This window comes from Nanorana parkeri, unplaced genomic scaffold (genome assembly GCF_000935625.1).
Source record: "Nanorana parkeri isolate BGI_ZX_2015 unplaced genomic scaffold, ASM93562v1 scaffold1303, whole genome shotgun sequence".
Lineage (NCBI taxonomy): Eukaryota > Metazoa > Chordata > Amphibia > Anura > Dicroglossidae > Nanorana > Nanorana parkeri.
In genome coordinates, this window is record NW_017307571.1 from 285,254 (window position 1) to 300,632 (window position 15,379).

General features: G+C 40.3%; 1 protein-coding gene across 1 annotated transcript in view; it reads left to right on the plus strand.

Annotated features, from left to right (window-relative positions):
* The window catches only part of RCAN3 (RCAN family member 3), a 20,941-nt gene extending 6,526 nt beyond the window's left edge, over positions 1 to 14,415 (plus strand). The window contains exons 2-5 of the mRNA XM_018569205.1: positions 1,739 to 1,980; positions 3,291 to 3,464; positions 11,774 to 11,945; positions 13,873 to 14,415. Of these exons, the coding sequence (XP_018424707.1) occupies positions 1,786 to 1,980; positions 3,291 to 3,464; positions 11,774 to 11,945; positions 13,873 to 14,027 (696 nt within the window). The 5' untranslated portion in view covers positions 1,739 to 1,785 and the 3' untranslated portion in view covers positions 14,028 to 14,415. The remainder of the gene's footprint in view (positions 1 to 1,738; positions 1,981 to 3,290; positions 3,465 to 11,773; positions 11,946 to 13,872) is intronic.
* The last annotated feature ends 964 nt before the right edge of the window (positions 14,416 to 15,379 follow it).

A 15,379-nucleotide genomic window follows, 5' to 3' on the forward strand; every position in this document is an offset into this window, starting at 1 on the left:
CAGGCCTAGATTTTCGGCTGACAGTCCAGTCTTTAAACACTTTAACAACAGCTGCTCTTGAACATTTAACGAATTCTGCTGTTTTGTTGATACTCGCTCCATGGCTTGAGCGCCAACAATCATCCCACGTTTAAAGGCTGTTAAATTGCGTTGTTTACCCGTATCTTCAGAAAAAAAAATCACTTCTGTCGTGGTAAACAACCTGCTTCCCTATTTATAATGGTCTGGCCCTCTAGCAACTTTAGCATGAAATTATAGCTAATTTGCCTACAAATGTCAGGTGGTCATAATACTCTGGCCACTCAGTGTATATTGCTATAATATGGCATATAGCAGTGGTTCTCAACCTTTCTAGGGCCGGGACCCCTTGGTAACATTTGCCAAGTTGTGGTGACCCCCAACGGTAAAATTTAGGGTTGACGCGGCTGCTGCAGCGACAGCTGGCGGTGTGGCGGGAGAACTGACACTGCTGCGCTAGGAGAGGGCTGACGAGGACTCTCGCCTAGCACAGCAGAAATCGCACAGCGACCCCCCCACAGGTTGAGAACCACTGTTGTAACAGCTAAAATGGAAAACCATATAACACAAGCCGAGGGTGTCAGCTTTTCTTATTAATAATAATGATGATAATAATCACTAGATGGGGACCTGATGGAGAACTGCAGGTCCCCCTCTGCTGATTGACAGCAGCAGTGGGCGGGTGCAATAGCTAGTTTGCTATTGCAAAGTGAAATAGCCAATAGGAATCTAGCAATGCATTCCAATGCTGATTTATTTATTTTTTTCTGACTTATGGCGGCTGGGGCTCCGATGTCAGAAATAAAAAAAAAAACGATCGCAGCGAAAGGTTTACTCTGCTCGATCGAGCAGATTAAACCTTTCCGGGAAAAAAGTGTTTCTCTCCCAGGCGGCCGGGAGCTGCTATCTAATAGTGGGAGACTCCCGGCGACCCCTGCCAAATTGTCATTCGACCCCCGAAGGGGTCCCGACCCACAGGTTGAGAACTGCTGGCATATAGGGACATATTTTTTTTTCCAATGAAGTGCAATAATTTCACTATAACCATATGTAATCGGGGTTCTCTATGCCCCTTGAGGGTTTGAAAACCAGGGGTATGGGAATGGATCTTTAATTAATAAAAATGAAACAAGTTTTTCTGCATTATTAATCCTAAAGACTATGTGGAGAAATCGACTTGATGTGTCATATGACATGGGAATAACCTTGCCAGTAATTATATCGTGATTCCATGTTTGATTGGACAAAAACAGCAAACATCTCACTAGTTGTCAACTTGTTGCTAACTTGTTTTTAAACAAAATAAATATGATCAAATCCTTATGGGTTTCTTTTAGCTGTCTGTGAAGGTTTTCATTCATCCAGGTCATGGTGTAGCTGTAAAAACTAAGTCAAGGCAACTGGACTTGCTGTATTTTTCTTGAAGACGTTTCACTGATCATCCAACCAGCTTTCTCAAATCAGAATGACTTGTACAATGACTTGTTTCTTTTAGCGGTTCGTTCCCTGGCAATCCATATGTAAAGTATAACCAGTATAGGACTGGTGATGATTTTGACAGTCTGCCGTAGTGGTTAGGAGGACTTATTGGGCAATCCATTGGGGGTCTGTAATCATAAAAAAGTTAAGAACCTCTGACCTAGTTTATGGTTTGTGGTCTGCATGTATATTTAATTTATCAGGTTGGAATTAATGTGTATTAATTGCAAGTGTTCTACAGATTATTTTGACCACAAGGAGAATCTAAGGAGTTAACAAGCAGAAACAATGCTGAGAGACACCGTGAAATCGTGGAATGAAAGTTCAGATATATACAGCAGTGACCAAGAAGAGGAGGAGGAAGAGATGATCTTTGGTGAAAATGATGATGACCTGGAAGAACTAATGGATTTTAGTGACCTTCCGACATCTCTGTTTGCATGTAGCGTTCACGAGTCTGTCTTTGAGGTAGATGAGCAGAAGGTATGTAGGACCCATTTTTGGGGGTTTTGAATGTAAAGAAAACTAATATAAAACCTTTTGTACTCTTATCAATTTTAAAGTGAAACTAGTTTTGTTGAAAAAAATAAAACGTTTGGTTAACTAAAGACTCAGATGGGTCTGTTCTGTACATTTTTTACATAGGCCATTGATGCACTTCCTGAAATCTTTAAGCGCGAAGTAATAAGTTCTGTCTATTCTATCATCATAGGAGCTCTTTTCAGTCATTTAGATCTACAGTTTATCAACAGAGATGAAACTTTCAGTGCAGCATACTTAAGGACATTGCTGCTGATGCCTATAATTTACTCTCATGAGGTAGTGAGTTGAGAGAGGTAGTGAGACGATTACAAGAGCTGGGTCAAAAGGGTTTCAGGAAAATCTAAGTACAGCAAATTACACTTCCCTAGGGAGGAGGGATTTCAAATCCCTCCTCCCTACATCTATAGCAGACATTCAAAATTTGTAATTCTTCTCATTGCCCTTGATCTTGCATAACATACACGTGGTATACTTTTTAGAGGGTGTATCATGCTTTTCATGTCAGTTACTGTTCGTGACATACCAGCATCTCTAAGTGACATATTGGGAAGCACACAAATATTTGCTTCTGAGTATGGCCACTCCTAGTGCTGAACATAAGTAAAAAAAACAATAAAACACTGCTCCTATTATGCAGTAGGTGCTTTCCCTGATCTATGTACTTTATTTAGCAAAGGAAGCAGGTACATACACATGGGAGCTGATGGGCAAACGTTCCACCCAGAATATAGCAGGCGGAATGTCAGATGGTATTCCTGCTACTAGATGGAGTTGAGGATTTTTCTATTCTCCTCGGCTTCATCTAGTGGCAGGGATGCCATACAAACGACATTCTGCCAGCTATTTGCTGGGCGGAATATTTATGCATCAGCCCTTTAGTCTCTTAGACTGTATATTCACTCCATGGCCATTGCAAGGAAAGGAATTGTCAGGCTAGTCAAAGAGGGATGCCATACAAACGACATTCTGCCAGCTATTTGCTGGGCGGAATATTTATGCATCAGCCCTTTAGTCTTTTAGACTGTATATTCACTCCATGGCCATTGCAAGGAAAGGAATTGTCAGGCTAGTCATACAGGGATGCCATACAAACGACATTCTGCCAGCTATTTGCTGGGCGGAATATTTATGCATCAGCCCTTTAGTCTTTTAGACTGTATATTCACTCCATGGCCATTGCAAGGAAAGGACATGTCAGACTAGTTTTTTTATGCTGTCATTTAATTGTCAGTTTCTCTGTTTCCTTCCAGGAAAGATTCAAAGTTCTCTTCACTATCTATGATGATCAGGTCTCCTTCCAGCTGTTCAAAAGCTTTAGAAGAGTTAGGATAAACTTCAGCAATCCAGAAGCTGCAGCAAGAGCGAGAATTGAGTTGCATGAATCTGAGTTTAATGGAAAGAAGTTAAAGTTATATTTTGCACAGGTAAAGCATAATGCATACAGCTTATATCAACATAAGACTTGGAGGAGACCTAGACAAATGCTATAAAATATAAGTGTATGTCATCCAATGTCATCCTCTGAATAATGACTTCCTATTTGATTACTAGGACTACAGTACTTCGTTTGTCAGTCTTTTGACAACCCTATGATACTGTACATTATAGTTACAATCTAAGAATCATTCAGAATGTAAGATTCTGTAAGTACAACTACATTATTTTACAGTCCTGAACTCTACCTAATGAATGGTCTTTATGCATCGCATTGTTTCAGTTTTTGTTTTTGGTATTTAGTTATCAAAGCTCAACTCCAGCCAAATTATTTTTTTATTATTTTAAATGGAGTAGGGAAGGATTCGAATCTGTCACCTTTTTTATTGCTATGATCTCATTTGGGAGATTTCTCCTCCCTTCTTCTATATTTGATAAGTGTCAGAAAGAACAAGAAGATAGAAAACAATAAAACATTTCATGTAGAGTGTGTAAGGTTTAGAACCCCTGTTATAATTTATTTATTATGAGTATTTAGTATATAGTGCCAACAATTTATGCAGCGCTTTACATAGTTGCACATTTACATCACTCCCTGGCCTCGAGGAGCTTACAATCTAAGGTCACTATCTCACATGCATAAATTCAGGGCTGATTTAGACAAGAGCCAATTAACCTACCAACATGTCTTGAAACTGGAGTACCCGGAGGAAACCCACGCAAGCACAGGGAGAACATGCAAACTCCATGTAGATGGTGTCCTGACCAGGATTCGAACCCCCAGTGTTGCAAACAGAAGTGCTAACCAATAAGCCTCTGTGCTGTCATAGTTTTATACCTTTTCTATCCCCTTTTTTCACCTCATTTCCTGTTCAGGTGATATGTATCATCCAAAAAAGCAAAAGAGAAACCTCATCTGAGTATTCAAACAGTTTTAAAATCTCACAGACAAAATGCCATAGTGTGAAAATAGACTACATTCAAAACATGAAGTGGTAGTGGTGTGTTTTTTGTTTTGTTTTTTAACCCCTTCACGCTGTCGCCAGATCGCTTCTATGGCCTGGTAAAGTGCCCCCCGCCGTGCTTCCCGAGCTCCGTTGCCCCTCCTACAGGCCCGGGACTGGCTTCTCTGGTGTTAGGAAGGAGATGGACGAACCTCCGTTCGTCGATCCCCTCCCCGTTCTATGGGACCAGAAGCGATGTAGATAGCATCACTTCCTGTCCCATAGCTGTCAGTGCTGGGCTCCTGAAGTCTTTTGGACCCCCAGTATCACCTTAAAGAGTACCTGTCACCACCATCTGTTATCACATGGGGGGCTTGTAGGATCCCACAATGTGATAGCAATAAAAGTAAAGTAAAAAAATAAATAAAAATAACAGTTTTTAAAATAAATCTAAAAATAATTAACAAACATTAAAAACATTTTTAAAGTATGCAAACGCGTCGCCACGTAAACACGCATCGGGTGCGCCTACATATGAAAACGTCGAACGCGCTACACATGTTGGTTATCATAGCACACGTCGGAGTGAGAGCAATAATTCTAGGGCTAGTATTTTTGGGTATCTCTAAATTGATGACCTGTGGGGGCTTTTAAAGCGTCGTCTATGGACTTTTTGTGGTACTGAAGTTTGTCGCCGTTTTACGGACACACAATTTTTAACCTGGGCATGTTGGGTATCTATTTAACCGTCGTAACCTCATCTTTTATATTTTAGTTTAAAAATGGGTATTTTATTGTGTTTTGGGGAATTTAAGTAAATGTTTTACAATATTTTGGGGTTTGATAAGTAGTTGCGTTAATATCGTGCAACATAAAAATTTGCAACTGCCACCATTGTATTCTATAGGGTCCTGGCTTTCAGAAAGTAATTTTCAGGCCTAAAATGTGGAATATAACATGGGTGCAAAAAATGAAAAAAATAAAATATTAAAATAAAAAACATTTTCGGTTTCGGCCTGACAATTGTAGCTCGCGGTATACTGAGCTTTGGGTGACGGTAGGACGCTAGTTTGTGTCCTCCCGTTACCCTAAGGAGAACTATGTGGAAAAGCCCTAACCCCATAGTTCTCCTTTTAAGTACTAATTTTAAACATGTCCTGGTTCTGCCCTGGAAATGTGCTGATCTCCCTCTGATCAATGTACACGGACTCGGCATGCTGGTCCTGGGCCCAGAGAGAAGCCTGTGATAGCCGACGGGAGGAGGAGGGGGCACGCACTCACATGCACCATACAAACAGTCAGGTGGTTCGATAGCCACCCAAAGGCTCGTATGTAACAGCCGTTGCTGGTTGTAAAAAATGTTTACCTTGTCCTGGGGGAGTGCATATAAGCAGGGGGAAAAAAAGCTGTTTATTTACGACGACCTGCATCCAAGAGCGAGCCGTCCGTCTGCTTATATACAACGGGCGGACAGCAAGCAGTTAAAGTGTCACACTGCTCCTGAAAAATGATGTGCAGAAAATTTAGTATGTTGTAAACCTGGCAGATCGGAAAGTAGCATAATTGGAATAAAATTGCATACTGAACTTTGAGAGGTTTGAAAATCTGGTCAACCCTTTTCTTTTATCGCACCAGTGATTGCATGAACATGAAAAATTCAAATATAGAAAAGGCAAGCATTTTTTTTTTAAATGTCATTTTGAAAAACCCAGGCACTCTAGTTCTAGCATTAAATGGCTTTATCTAAATACGCCAACATGTAAGTCTAATTGTAATAATGGCGTCTTGCAGAAATACTTTTGTTAACAGATGAGCAAATCATGAGATTTAAAAGCTGGTTGCGTGATAAGTGCACTCAGCCTGGTTGTGTGAAGAACTTGGTAGGTGCATAGTTTTTCAAGGTACTTTATGCATATAAATACAAATAATCCAGCAGAATAGCTGGCATGTATAAGGTATGGAAAACTTCCCCTGGATCATTATGCACTTGGATATTGTACCAAAAGAATAGGAAATGTGGTGAATTGTTGAGTGTACCTGTTATGCCTGTGGTCATTGTAAATTCTGTTCATCTTAGGCACTGAATGTCTGGACCAGTGATGGCAAACCTTTTTGAGCCGGAGTGCCCAAACTGGATCACTAAACCAACTTATGTATCTCAAAGTGCCAACCCTTCAATTAGACCTGAATACTCTCAGGGGGGCTCTGCAGTTCTGAGGTGGTCTGTACGGGCTCTCAGGGGGCTGTGCGGCTCTCAAGTGGGCTCTGTGGGGTTTCTGGTGGTCTGTACAGGCTCTCAGGGGAGCTGTGCAGCTCTCAGATGGTCTATTATGGCTTTTGGGTGGGCTCTGTGGTGGTATGTATGTGCTCTCTGGGGGGCTGTGTGGCTCTCTGGGGGGCTGTGTGGCTCTCTGGGGGGCTGTGCGGCTCTCTGGGGGGCTATAAGGGTTTTCAGGTGGGCTCTCAGGTGGTCTGTTTGGGCTCTCTGGGGGGCTGTGCGGGCTCTCAGGGGGGCAGTGTGGCTCTCGGGTGGTCTATAAGGGCTTTCAGGTGGTTTATATGGGCTCTCTGTGGGGCTATTCTGCATTGCTGTATAATTATCATACAGCAATGCAGAATACCACCAGCTATGCGGGACTACAAGTCCCAGCAATACATTATAATGAAAGTCAGCACTACACAGCAGAGGCATAACTAGAAACCTAGTCTTCCCCGCAGCAATAATAATTTATTATTGCTGCGGGGAAGGGGGGCAATTATTATCGCTGCCTGGGGGAGAATTGTTTTTAGGCAGGAGTTAATTAAAAAAAAAAACCCCATGCAGCAATAATAATCACCCCCTTACCCGCAGCAATAATAAATTATCCTTGGGGTAGATTAATACTGCAGCCGGGACAGAAATTACTATTAGTTATTACCGTATTTGACGGCGTATAAGACGACCCCCCACTTTTTGTGTAAAAAATATAGGTTTTGGGCTATACTCGTCATATAAGACGAGTATAGCCCAAAATAATGTTTAAATGCACCCACTAACATCCATGGCGGTATTCCCGAGTGTGGCTCGGGGTTAATTTTCAGTACCATAAGCAGTAACCCCGAGCCACAATCGGGAATACAGTCTCTTACCTTGTCCACGATCCACGCTGTGTCCTCCGTCTTCCGCTGAGTCAATCACGGCAGGCTTTCTATTCATTAATACAAGCCTGCCGTGATTGACTCAGCACTGAGCCCAATCACGGCAGGCTTTCTATTCATTAATACAGGCTTTGAATACCTAATTGTCGGCTGCCGCAGCTCTCCGTGTTCCTCCGCGGCAGCCGAAAATGGTAAAATAGTCCCCTCTCCTCTGCTGTCAGTTCAGCGGGGGAGAGAGGGAACTACTGTATAACAATATTAATTGGACTTGGACCGCTATCGCTGCGTCCCTTTGGTAATGCGGACCTGGGCTCGCGTGCCAGCAGAGGGGGCCCCACGTGCCCACTCTGGCACGCGTGCCATAGGTTCGCCACCGCTGGTCTGGACCATAGAAAGTTAACATTTGTATATGGCTAGGTCTATTAAACATCTAACTGGCCAAAACCTTGTGCATTCAAGCCATTTGAGCCAGAACTGTCGATTGGCACCTTCATTATGCACACAATTCATACTAGTTATCAGACATATCAATTCATTTTGATATGTCGGATTACATTATAACCCTTCTCTTTTACAACTTTTTTGTTATTTGTTTAGATATGTAGGTTACATACAGGTCATGGAAACAAGTAAGGTAATGCCAACTTAATATTTAATTATGATTATTATTATTCAATGATTCACATATCGCATGTTACAGAAGGTAAAGCGATCAGTAATATACACAATTTGCATACAAAATTAGGTATATCTTGGATTCTAGTAATAGTTGTTTCCAGATACAAGTGTCCATTCAATTCTGCTAATCAAGCATCCATAATCTTGTCTGGAAATGAGTTTCAGTTATATGCATTAAAGGCGCATTGATATGTCAAGTAGATTTTGAAATACGTAAGGTGCATACGTTTTAAAATGGTTAGGTAAATCATGTTAATAGGGAATGGGTAGAGGTGGAATAGGAAGGGAAGGAAGGCGTATAATCTAAATCTTATGTGAAAAAACGATATCTGCTTGGGTATTGAAAGGGCAGAATGAAAGATGTTGTATAATGAGGGTTGCATTGGCATGTGGGTTTAATTTTAGTTCTTGTTTGATCATTGTAGCTCTTCCCTTATATGATCCAGAAGTTTGGTGTGGGTACTAAACCTCTATACCAGTTAGATGTAACCGTAAAACTCCAAAGCAAGACAGGTGTTGGTTTATTGAAGAAGAACTATGTGCAAACTTTTTATTAACCCTTGCAGTGGGGTTACACAAGGGTTAACTACTAATTTGTCACGGGAGAAAAATTACATTATATTTGCCCAATCCCCTGAGCTGCTTACTCTTAGACCGGTCCTTAACTTTATTTTCCTCCCTAGACCAAAACAAGCAGTTAAGTGTGAAGCCCCACTGCAAGGTGTTAATACAAAATCTTTAAGGTCTGCAACAGAAAAAACTACAGAAATAAGCTTACCCCCCTGAAGCACCAGGAATAGTAAGCATTGTATCTCAGTACAGTCACTCTACAGATGGTATGAAGTTAGACAGCTTGTGTTATGTGTGATTTGCAAAACTCTAAATTGACATAATGTCTTTTTCACTTTGGTGTCCCAACATCCTCACATAAAGATGCACAGTATATGAAATCTGTTGACTAATGTATGATTTAAAATATTGCCACTAAGTTCCACTGCCCGTACATGTACAGGTGGTGAACAACAAAATGGAAGCACATGGGTAATGAGTGAAGTTGTCACCCCAGGTGAGTTAATGCATTCATTTGAATTGCACTTCATCTCCTATCTTTCTTGCACTTGAAAATGCATGGCTAGTACAATTTTTGGGTGTGATATTACATATTTTGCCATACTTTGCCTTATACCCTCACAGCACCATTAAGTTACTGTTAATGTTATGTAATGACAGCATATCTGTTTTGGTGGCTTACGCGCTGGAAAGTCACACCCAACAATGGCTCCTTTTCAGAACCATTAAGGCTTTGTCTAGTAGGCTTAACCATAAGTTTCCCTTAGCATTTCTAAATCCTTGCTCTGTGCATGCTGGGATGCTGTTTTTCCTGCTTCATATATCGAGAGAGCAGCCTTTTTGTGACGAAAATCACCAGTGGCAGTGCTTTGACGGCTTAAAATACGTTTGTCATTTTGCAGCTTAAAATACTGGACACTACATAGGAAGAGGGTGGAGAAAATAGATATTGGTTTAACCTATATAATTTAATGAGGTGATGTTAATCCTCTCTTACAGTAGCATAAAGACCCATTTTGTCATGTTTCCATGTTCTTATGGTAGCTCTGGGGTCACTTAATACCGTAATGGCTATATCTGTCATACCCAGTTGTCACTCAGCCTAAGCTAAAAGTGTTGCCATGGTAATGGGTTATTGATTAGCACAGACACTTTACCTTTAGAATATTTTTAATATGTGAGGCCATATGAGAGGCTAATATACAAGAAGTAGATATGCATATAAATAGAGGTTTGCCCCAGCAAGGCATCCGGTGCTTAGTTAAAGTATATTTAATGGCACAACAAGTTCTTGCATACTTCTACTCTATCAAAGTTTTTGCAGAGCATTGATGGGTTAACTCCTCTTTTAGGTTATGCTTTTGTGGTCTGTGTTCCATCTGAAGAGATTCCCCTTCACTTCCCGTCCCAGAGACGGAACACAAAGTGAGAGAGAAAATCTCTTAAATGTGAGGGGAAATCTCTAAGAACAGGATTGGGCCACCCGGCCCTCCAGCTGTTGTGGAACTACAAGTCCTACGAGGCATTGCAAGATCCCAGTGGTAGAAGCATCTTAGGATTTGTAGTTAAAGCACAGCTGGAGGGCTGGAGTGGCCCGCCCCTGACTTAGACAATTACCATTAGAACAGGTGTCCCCATTTTCCCTTATCTCCTGTTCTGGTGATGAGTGTAAAATGTTGGCATTTCCATCACATTGCAAAGGTCACCAGGACAAATGAATCTTCCAGTTGGTACTCGGACAGTAGTATATACCTTACAGAGGTTCTAGTCTTTCAAGTCTTGATCCAAAACATTGGCTTTAAGTTGGCCATATACTCTGCATTTTTTCTCATTCAGCAACACGGAGCTTGATTCTCATCTCTGCTAAACAGCATGGATCGGGGAATTTCCCCACCCCTTCCCCTGTCCCTGGATTATATATCTGACAATATTGTATTCAATATTGTCAGAATTTCCCAACAGTGACTGCATTTACTGCAGTGACTCTTCAGCTGACATTTTTTAGCCCAGCTCCGCATCTAATCATTATCTCTGGTTGTTGCGCTCTTCTATGTATTTTTTCAGTAGGAGTGAGTGAGTGAGTGAGTTCTTGATTAAGCCAGCCAACATCCCGTTCAGATTGGTGAATTTATTGGAAAAGTATGCATGTTTAATGTCTACAGATGGGTTTGCATGTTACATTTTATTTGGATGAAATCTATACATTGATATTGTCAAAAGGAAAGCAGCATTGAAATATTTGCTTGTGATCTTCTAAGACAAACTGTAAACTTATCTTTCAAAATCTTAGGGTCACTTCAATGTCCCCTTCCCAGCCGCACATACTCACTTTTTTCCTTTTTTTTCCCCCCTCCACTCCAAGTCCCTCCAGTCAAAGCTTATACAGGGCTTCCCCATATGACAGCACTGGTCCAATTACCAAGTGCTGTCACAGGGGCCGAGTCCACTCCTCCATACCTGGAAGTATTGTTTTTTGAATGTATTTTTCCCCCCAAGGTATTGCCCAATGGTAACTATGTGGTGCTGGGGAGGAGGGAATGAAGCAAACCTGTTGCGATGCCTTGCATTGTATAACACAGGTTTGCGTTAAGATAGATTGCTATTCTGTGGGACCATCATATATGAATGATGAGAAGCAGTGTAAAACAGGAATCCTACAGCTGTTCCCTGATGATGCTGCCGATCCCTCTCAACAAGTATGCAGAGGTTATGAAAAAGGAGATTATGCCCTAGCCCAGTACTGAGAGGCTTTCCAAGTTATGACAACAAAGTTGAGTGTATGTCATAAAAAACTCTATTATTCTTCTTTTAAATGAGATACAAATCTTATTGTTAACTACTAAATTTCATTTAGTCCTCCAAAAGGGCATTAATTGACTTGCAAAAATTGATTTAAAAGCTTAGTAATTAAAAAAATCCTATTATTGGTTGTTTTTTAGCATTTCTTCTTCCTTCCTTCCTTCCTTCAGGCTCAGGTGTCTAATGAGGAAGGAGAGAAGTCTTTTCTGTTGCCTCCAAAGCCAGAGAAGCAGTTTCTAATCTCCCCTCCATCATCTCCACCGGTAGGATGGAAGCAAAGTGGAGACCCAACGCCAGTAATCGACTATGATCTTCTGTGTGCTGTGTCAAAGCTGGGCCCAGGTACGTCATTTGCACAAGAATATTAGAGATAAAATGCATACACCCCAGTCCCTATTTTGGTTTCTAGTTTCACACATCCAAGAATGGCCTTGGGGGATTAATATTTTTCTACTTTCCTTTTGGGCAATGAGGTTATCCATGACAGTGATGGGCCAGTAAGAAGGTGTGGGAGAGGTTGGGACAGTTACGTGGGACTTGCAGATTAGAGTACATTGTGCAGGCATTGCTAGGTGACTGCATTTTCATCACATTAGCAGTTTAGCAGGTTTTAACGATTGACAGGTGTATTTTAAAGATTAACGCCAATCAAAACAAAGCAAACTTTGCTTACCTCAATCCTTTTAATTTAGCTTGCATCTATAGCAGATGAATCAAAATGCTTCCTCGAATTTGCTATTTAGAGTGCTAAAAAACACACACACACACACTTTCAAAAGTGAAGATATACGTTGGCTGGAGTTCTACTTTAAATTCTCATGACCTCTCAGAGTGTTGAGTAAAATTATGTTTTGATCCCCAAATGTTTTGCTTTAAATACTAATGCTTGACAATAAATCATAGCCACTTTATCAGTTGATAAAGCTTATTGGATGGTTGATAAAGACACTATGTGTACATATGTTGTAAAACAAATAAGATTGCAGTTTCCTGCACCTGCTATACACCCTAAATAAACAACAATTGTTTGAATATCGCCTGTAAAATATATTGCTTCTGTTTTTACAAGATAAGAATGTGAACACGGCTTCACTAAATCCCTTTATTACATACATAATATATCATCTGGTTCCTCTATTTACTTCCGGAGCTGTCTGAACTAGTTTGGTAACCTTGGGCTTAATACATAATCATTGGTTTTCCAGTCATGGGTTTGTCCACCCATAAGTGATATTAGAGTTATGGGAGCCTGGTGGGCTGAGTCAGTTCCTGCGCTCCTATATGTTGGATACTTACACCTTGAGAGGTACTGTACACATTTTGACTCCACTCCTGTCCACATGACAGTTTTATGTGTTTTTGTTCCAACATTTCCCATTTCATTAAATACATTTTTTTTTAATTCTGTTAAGGAGAGTGGGACCCTTTTATAATGGTCACAGCAGGTGTGCAAACCTGGACCCATGGGGGTAGATTTACTGAAGATAAATAGACTGTTCAGTTTGTAATGGAATTTGCACTTTGGAATGGAATTTGCACTTCGCTTAGTGCACGAGGTGAAGCTCTGCTGACTTCCTTCATCCAATCATGTGCAATCAAAAATACTGTCTTTTTTTTTTTTTTTTTTTTTTTTTTTTTTCTTCTTTTCCTTGCATGTTATTAGGTGTTCTTGGCAAAGTGAATTTTCAGCAGATTCACTAAGCTAAGGGGGAACTTCCATTGCAAAGTGAACAACCTATTTTTTTTTTTGTCACAAAAACTCTGAGATCTCAACAACAATATGTGCTAAACATAAGAAATTGTCAGGGTATTTCTCCAGCATGTACTAAAACCTAAAATAGGAGTTTTGGCTGGACTTGCCAATGGTTGGTAGTAGCAGAATGACCATCCTTGAATGACCAAAGCTGTGGTCTGTCTGGACTGTGTAAGCCAAGGGCATGAATGGGGAAACATTTTACATACATTTTTTCTTTTTTGTGTGAATTGGATGGGTTGGTGCATGTGAAATCCACAACCAACCTTCTTGGGTGTTGTGCGCACACACACACACAACTGACATATAATGACTTAACTGTGTAAATGGCGACATGTGTTGCATTTAGTAACATGAAACAACCAAGGTCTCGCATACAGATGTGTTGCAGTATGAGGAGTGTTTCTTGGACTGGACAGCTACATTGTAATTGCACATGTCCTCTGTGTATAGTAACCATTATTTTTGTTGTCGACCATTAATGTATTACTGCATTCATCTTTCGTTTCTCCGTAGGAGAGAAGTATGAACTACATGCAGGGACAGAGTCCACCCCTAGTGTAGTGGTTCATGTCTGCGAAAGTGAAAATGAGGAAGATGAAGACGAAATGAAGGGATCAAAACAAAAGATAGTTCAGACAAAGCGCCCTTCACCTTCCTCGGCCATTTAAACGAGTATGTCGCCTTTAATCTGTAAAAACTTAGATTTGAGAAAACATATCTTCAAAGGGAAATGTAGATTTATTCATTATGTATATAGCTAACGACAATCTAGGTCATGTTATCAGAAGCTGTCTAAATGCGGTCATTTTTCTTGTTTTTTTTTTTTCCTACAATGTGTGTTACATTTTATCAGTGTTTTTAACTCTTTTGCTATTAGCAAAATGTTTTGACTGCAGCAAAATATAGTTTGTGGTCCATACCATTGATTAAAAAGGGGCAATCCCATGTAGAAAGGAAGATATTCCATATATTGTAAGTTGGTTTATCAGAATGTTAAATGTTTGTTGTCAATTTTCAGCTAGGCCTAGATTTAGAGTTGGGTTGCAGTCCTAGGCTGCAAAAATGTCCTAGGAAGGTATACAAAGTGTGGAAAGCAAGGCACAAACTCAACAGGTTTTCTGCTAATATCAAGATTTTAGCCAATAGAGTAACAGCACACAGTGCACCATCGGGTGCAAAGGGATTATGGGGCTTACTCTGTTACCCCATGCTGCTACGTTTTTTCCCTTTCCTCTCCCCAGTAGTATGTGCTGGACAGGGCTTGAAAAGCAGCTGTGGCTATACCTTACACACCATATACTAAAGTTTCAAAACAATAAAGTCAGTGCGCTAAAAAATAAATCTAAAAATATACAAAAGTTTGACAAGCTCAATAGCGTACTAATATTCCATCATTAAAAGTATTGTTAATTGAGAACAACTTTAGAGGCCAGCTAAAAAATGTCTGTTCAAAACAAAACGGTGTAATCAATCCGCCAACACAACCTATATGCTGTCAGACACTTTAGGCCCACTGATAAATGATAGGCTTGACAGGTTGCCAGTCTGAACCTGGCCATACACCAGTAGAATTTCATTAAAAGGAAAATTTGTTTTTGGAACATTTATTCGATTTTCTGATAGTTAATGGGATCAAATTGATGATCAATTTCACCTGTAGCTATGAAAACAAATCAAAGGAACAGGATGGGAAAAAAAATTGACATGGACTAAATTCTAACGGTGAATGTGGTTTTGTTTCAAAAAATTCCATTCATTTCCAAAATTAAAAAAAATTCAAACAACATTTGTCACATCTCTGCTGACATTATCGAATGTTCTGACAAGATATTTTTTTTTTATATGAACATTCTACCAGTGAATGGCCAGCTTGAGCCTGCCAATAATCATTTCATATAATAAAAATAAAAAAAAATGTTGGCTTGTCACAAAGCTGTCAAGTGTAAATGACAGCTTGAAAGGATGATGAGCTTGAGATATGGGAGGTTGGTAGCACACCTGCACTGATCTCATATAGCCA